General features: G+C 58.4%; 1 protein-coding gene across 1 annotated transcript; it reads right to left on the bottom strand.

Moving 5' to 3' along the window:
- Positions 1–359: 359 nt before the first annotated feature.
- CDC42EP2 (CDC42 effector protein 2) lies at positions 360–6256 on the bottom strand. Its single transcript, XM_052662197.1, has 2 exons — positions 6136–6256; positions 360–1760 (listed from the first exon to the last, which is right to left on the bottom strand). The coding sequence occupies exon 2, from the start codon at positions 1490–1492 to the stop codon at positions 860–862; it is 633 nt and encodes a 210-aa protein (XP_052518157.1). The 5' UTR covers positions 1493–1760; positions 6136–6256; the 3' UTR covers positions 360–859.
- Between the last annotated feature and the right edge of the window lie 203 nt (positions 6257–6459).

The following is a 6459-nucleotide window of genomic DNA, read 5'->3' as shown; positions in this document are numbered from 1 at the left end:
CTCAGGCCTCTGACGCCAGAGAAGCTGTTGGTCCCTTGCACTAGGCCTGTGGTTAATCCTTGGCTCTTGGGCCTCTCTTGCTAGACCTCAGTCTCCCAGGCCCAGTGCCTGGCCTACTCCAGCTAGCTCTCATCAGACACCCCAATGTCAGAATATCCCCAATTGGCACTTGGTTCCTTCCGGCTTCTCACTAGGGGTTCAGAATGCTGTACAGTTTCTTCCAGAAGGCAGGCCTTTCCCCAACCCCATCCCACCATATAAAGCCCTCTGGGCCTGGAGTGAGTGAGCCCACAGCTCCCAGAGCCTGGCCTGTCTTGAAGAGGGGCCCAGAACAGAGTACCGGGAGCACAGGTACCAGCAGCAGCAAGTTTTATTGCAACTAGAATCCCCTGGTCATGTGGGAGGGCTGGGGCGGAGGGACAGCGGTCACTGACGGCACATTCCCAATCCACAGCACGGAGCCAAAGGTCCAGCTGGCTGTGCCCCGCCTCTTCCCTGGCCCCCCTCCCATCAGGGTGTCATCGAGGCTGAGTTAGAGGTGGTTGAAATGTGGAGTCCATTTCAGCAGAGCCTTCGTCCGAGGGATCTGAGGAGCATTTGGCAGTGGGGGTCCAGGTGGCCCGAGACGCACGGGGTGCTTCCGGCTGACATCAGCACGTGTCCTTGTGGGGCTTAGGGGGAAGCAAAGAGCCCACTCTGTCCACGTGGAGAGGGTGGGAGAGAGGGAGACAAAGGCTCAAAATGAGAAATCGCTGGCCAGCAACCACACAGGTGGGACCCGGGGACCCCAAGTCCTAGACCAGGGTTGGTGTCCACCCCCTGCCTCCGTGGCATTCACCCCACTAGCTGCTCTCGGGTCCTATGTGGGGATCTGCAGGTGGCCCAGGTCTTGGTCCATGATCTGGAGGACGTCGTCCAGGATAGAAGGCCCCAGGTCCACGTGCAGGGACAGCAGGGAGCTGGCGTGGGACAGGAAGGGCTCCTCCACCCCGGACTCGGGGGTCAGCCCGCTGTGGGCGGCGCCAGCCTCTGGGATCCTCCACACGTCCACAGTCCCCGCCTCCTGCGGGGAGGGCTGCGGGGTCTCCAGGTGCAGGCGAGGGGGCTTGGGGGGGGCCTGGGCAGCGGGCAGGGTGAGGGCCTGGGGCCCGCCGATGACCGGCAGGGAGATGGCATTCTTGAGCAGAGGGGACGGCCCGTCCGGGAGCTCCCGCCCGCACAGCGTGGCCGTGCGCGTGAACTGGAAGGGCATTTCGAAGCCGCTGTCCTCCTGGGTCTCGTCCACCGCCGTCCCCGGCAGGAGGTGGAACTTGCCCTGCAGGAAGGAGATGTCACCGAACGTGTCGTTGCCGCCTCCGCTGCCGATGTGGATAGTGTGGCGAAAGTCTCCCAGCGGCGGGCTGATCATGTCCGAGGACAGCAGGTCTCGCAGCTTCTCCTTCTTGCCCTTGCGGCTGCCGCGCTTCAGATAGATGGGCACCTTGGTGGACATCGCGACCTCACCCCCGGGGACCGGGACCCGCCACTCGCAGGACCGTGCCCTCCGCTGTCTCCTTTCACCCCTGTCCACCACAAACAGCCAGAGCGAGGTGTCCAGACAGCAAACACTTGCCAAAGGGCTAAGAAACGATCAGCGAAGTCAGAGGGGTCGAGATAGCCAAAATCTCTTTCTCCCGAGAAGGCTGGAAACGCTTCTGAAAACCGGAAGCAGGCAGGCAGCAATGCTCTCCGGGCTTGTCCTCGATTCTTTCCGGTCCGGGCTGAGGAGATGAAACACGAAGGATATGAGTAAGAGATGGAAGGACAAAAGCAGAGGCGCCTGTCTGGTTTCCAGGTGCCCTTCAGGAGCCCCAGGAGCCTACCCGGGGCCTACTCTTGTGGGGAGCCCTCCTGGAGAGCTCCTGTGTTCCTCCACAGACTTACTGCGGCCCCAAGGCCTGGATCCCAGCGCCAAGCCCCTCCCTCCGTGAGTGGGGACCCTGAGTGGCAGGCCTGAAACACATACACAGCCCTGGTTCTGGTCTCCGGCTGAGTCCGCAGCTCTGCTCATCTTCATCGTCTGCACTCAACTGTGCCCGAGGCGGGACCAGTGCCAAGTCATCGGGGTTGGGGGCGTGGGGGGCAGACGGGGGCACTTGTCTCAGATTTGTCTCAGCTCCTGACTCGACCGAGGATGGAGGTCTTGTGACCTCTGTCTCACCCACCTAGGCTGGGCCCAGGACTGGATGCACAGCAGGTGTTCAGCCCACCAAGCCGAAAGAACACCGGTTTGGCCCAATCACATCCCACCTGGAAGGGAGATGCCTGCTCAGAGCTTCCCTTTTCTCCTCCTCCCAGTTAGGAGTTCCTTATGGGAACTGAGTCTACTGTAGTTTCTGCCCCTCCTTTCTGTCCCAGCAGCTCAGGGGAGGAGGGAGTGGGGGATATAAATACTTGGGGAGTGAAGGCTCTGCTCCGTGCCTGGGATTTTGTTGGGTTCTTTGCAAACCCATCTCATTCAGTCATCACAAAGGCTCTCCTTTCATTCCCATTTAAAATTAGAGCTCTCGGAACTTCATAGTGGTCCAGTGGTTAGGACTTGCAGTCACTGCTGTGGGTCCAGGTTCAGTCCCTGGTTGGGGAACTAAGATCCTGCAAGCCACATGACATGGCCAAATAAATAAATAAAATTAGAGCTATCAGACACTTTGGAGAGATTCCCATAAGGCATTGCAAAATGAGAGAAGCAAAATGCAAAAATGTAGTCTAGAAGATTCCATTTGCTGAAAGCAGTTCCGCTCCCCACTCCCCATACATGCATATATGTGTACCTACACATACAGGTCTGCATAGGATTATATCTTATATTGGAGCAGGAAATAATATAGAAGGCTGGCACTAGGTTGGCATAAGGGCTACCTAGATGCAGGGAGAAGCAGGGATGGAGTGTGGGGTCTGTGACATGGGAGCAAAAGTTGCCCTCAATAAAAATTATATTTAATATCTGGTCTCATTACTAAAAAATGATATACATAAGCTAACTATGAAAGGATGGTTGCCAAATGTTGATGGTAGTTCTCTCAAGATGGTAGAATTTCAGGTGACTTCCCCTTTCTTGTTCATACTTCTATAAGCTCAAATGCTTAATAAGAAGCATGTATTATTTATGAGCACATATTATTCATGTAGTCAGAATAAACACAGATATTTTGAAGGTGGAAAAAATAAATACACTCTGGAGGGATGTCATACAGGTTTAACAGAAAAAGGAAGTGGAACAAGCACTCCCTCTAGTTCCCGCAGCAGGGGACTGGCCTGATGTGTAGAATCAGCACGAAAGGCAAAGAAACTTGTCCAAGGTCGCCCAATGGGTGACCACGTGAGCCCACCCTCCTGGGGCCAGGAGGGGCTGAGCAGGAGGGAAATCGCTGGGGAAGGGTCAAGAAGCCTCTGCCAGTTCCTCTGCTCCATTCTTCTTCTCTTTTTTTAAAAATTTATCTGACTGTGTCGGGTCTTAGTTGTTGCACTAGGGTCTTTAGTTACAGTAAGCAAACTCTTACTTGTGGCACATGGGATCTTTTAGTTCCCTGACCAGGGATTGAACCCAGGATCCCTGTATTGGGAGCACGGAGTCTTAGCCACTGGACCACCAGGGAAGTCCCCTCTGCAGCATTCAGCCTCAGGAGCAGGGTGAAAGAAGAAGGAGGGGGCTGGCAGGAGGGAGCAGGAAGGAGGAAGGAGGATGCAGGAGAGGCAGAATCCCAACTACAGCCCTCCCCCCAGCCAGGCCCTTACTCAGGAAACCCCACCCCAGGACTGGACAGCTCGGGTCAGTGGTGCTGAGCCAGAGACCGGACATCTTGCCCCTCCCAGAGCACCTGCAGCTTAACAGGAAACAAAGGAATGACTCTCCAGTGGCAGAATTCCAGCTAAGCTTGGAAGGAGCTGGGGGGGAAGGGGAGGGAGGCAGGACGTGCTCTGAGGTCCTGGACTCCCATCACTCATTTACCTAAAAGACATTTATCTGTGCCCACCATGCCAGATCTGGAGGCATGCTGACATATATCCTATCTGTCCCCTTGGCAGGCGAGAAATCCTGGGATAGTTTTCCTTCCTTTTCACTCATGGAGAAGGAGGCCAACTGGTGGGATCTGCCCAGAACTTGGGCCAGACCTCCCCCCTCCCCCCACCCTCCATCATACAGGGCCGCCAAGACAGCCTGAGTGTTTCCACAACAGATCCGGCGTCCCTGACAGCTCTCGCGCTCTGAGCCAGATGTATCCACCCAATTCCAGATGTGAGGAGAACTGAGGCTGGGCAGGGGGGGAGGGTTGGGCCAGTGTCAACCACCAGGGGAGAGCAGGGAACTGCAACCATCAAGCCCCAAATATTCAGATTTGGCAACTCCAAGACCCCACGCTCCAGCTAGGCTTGCATGGTTTCCAATTTAACCTCCGAGGCACAACACAGTGTCATCACTGGCCTTTACAGAGGCAGAAGCTGAATCTCAGAGACATCAAGCAACTCTGCCCAGGTAACCCAGCTAGTAAGAGGAAGAGTGGGCACGGCTACCCAGCTGAGTCCAGTGGCTCTGATACAATGGGCCATGCCAAAATATGTGCACTGCCTGGGGAGCAAGAGGGAAACGGATCCACCTGGGCTGGGGTTGCCAGGTCCCCAAGCCTCCTCCATTTAAGTCCTACCTCTTGGCTGCTTCCATCTCTCAATGTGCAAGTGTCCAGATATATGAGAATGAGCTGTCCATCAGGACAAGGCTCTAGGGGCTGGGCTGGGCTGGGCTGTGCTGCACCCTGCAGCTTTGGAGGGAGCAGATAGGAGCCATCCCAGCTCTGTGGGCCTGCTCTGGAAAGAGCCCGGGGCCTCCTTCAGAGAAAATGACTTCTTGGAGGCAGAGCCCCCTCCTCACAAGGAATACTAGGCCACTCCCCACCAGGGGTGATCCAAAGGTAGGCCCCTAACCTTGAACCCATTGCTACCTGGAAAACATCTTTTCTCTCTGGTCCTCACCTTCCTCATCCATGAAATGGGATGACAACAAGGCCATTACCAGGGAGTTACTGGAAGTCAGAGAGAGTGTGGATGTAGGAGGGGGTTAGCGGGTCACTCTCAGCCTCGACATTTATTCAACAAATAGCTATAGGGACTTCCTCAAGCATTCTGGTTCTCCGGCGACAGTGCTCCAGACAAGACCTAAAAAGAGCAGCCCCTGGGCGGAGGGGTCCTCCAGTACAGGCGCCCTCGCTGGCCGCGGGGTCTCCCAACTTCCCTGTGCAGAGCAGCGCTCGGTTCCGTGGCCACCAGGTGGCGCGCGCTCTCCCTCTACCGCTCCTTGTCCCGGAGGGGTCCTGCACGCACCGGGGTCTCGAGCGAATCTACAGCTCTAGGCGGGCGCCTCCCAAGGAGACGCAAGCGCGTTCGCGTACCAGGTGCGGACTGTCTGCAGGATCTTCTTCCCTTGGAGGATTCTGGGCTCACAACCAGACAATCGGGGGAAGAGGGAGCGATCGGGGACCCTGCCCGGTTATCCAAGCTCAGGGAGGAGCCTCCCCTGTGCTTTCCGGCCTAGGCGATGTTCGAGTGTCCGCTCGGCGCAGGGACAGAGTTCGGGTGTGTGGCCCCCACCCCGTGGCTCCGGCGGGTCCTGCTACTCAGCCCCAGCTCCGGTTCCGGGGCCGACCCCCTCCCCGCCCTCTATTCGAGCGCAGCCCAGCCCAGTCCGGATCCGTTTCAGGACACTCGCGGCCACGGCTAAAGATAGGAGGACACCTCACCGTCTACTAAAAATACGACCCCGGGTCCAGGCGAGAGCGCTGAAAGGCAGGAGAGCACTCCCGGGTCCCGGGGGTGGGGCGGGGGGCCCGGCGCAGCATGGAGGACTGGACCGGGAATTTGGGTTCGGGATGCGCGGCGCCCAGCAGGCCGAGGGGAACGCGGACGTGGCCGCCGGGACCGAGGCGCGGGTGAGAAATGCCGTGCATCTCACGGCAGAAAGGACCTACGTAGAGATGAGTTGGGGCCCGAGGCGCGATCGAGGATGAGGCGCCTTAAGGATGGGCCTCTAGAGGGACACCCCCCGCCTCGCCCCGCCCCGACCCAGGAGCCGCGGTCTGGCTGCAGAGTCGGGCCTGAACTCACCTTGACGCGCGTTTAGGCGGCTGACCCGAGAGAGGCGAAAGCGCAGGAGCTGGACCGCGCGGCGGTGGGATAGACCTGAGCTGCGAACTTACAGGGAAGACCGTGGCCCCTGAGGCCCCGCCCCCTGCTCGTAGAGCCAATGCCGGGGCCGCCCCATCTAGGCCACACCCACAGCCTCGCCCCACTCGCGGGCCCGCTTCGGCTCCCTCTTCCCAGGCGCAGCGTAGGGGTCCAGCAGCCGCGGGGACCCGGGGGTCCAGTCCGAGCTCGGGAGGCTGCGGGCCGGGCCGCGTCGGGTAATGGAGCTGGACTCCGCGGACTCCG

This window comes from Budorcas taxicolor, chromosome 25 (assembly GCF_023091745.1).
Source record: "Budorcas taxicolor isolate Tak-1 chromosome 25, Takin1.1, whole genome shotgun sequence".
NCBI classification, from domain to species: Eukaryota; Metazoa; Chordata; class Mammalia; order Artiodactyla; family Bovidae; genus Budorcas; species Budorcas taxicolor.
Note: the sequence above shows the minus strand (reverse complement) of the source record. Positions and strands in the feature narration are given on the sequence as shown.

Bases quoted from the DNA above. Each gene is read 5' to 3' on its own strand.
- CDC42EP2 (XM_052662197.1), bottom strand. From the start codon at position 1,492: ATGTCCACCAAGGTGCCCATCTATCTGAAGCGCGGCAGCCGCAAGGGC.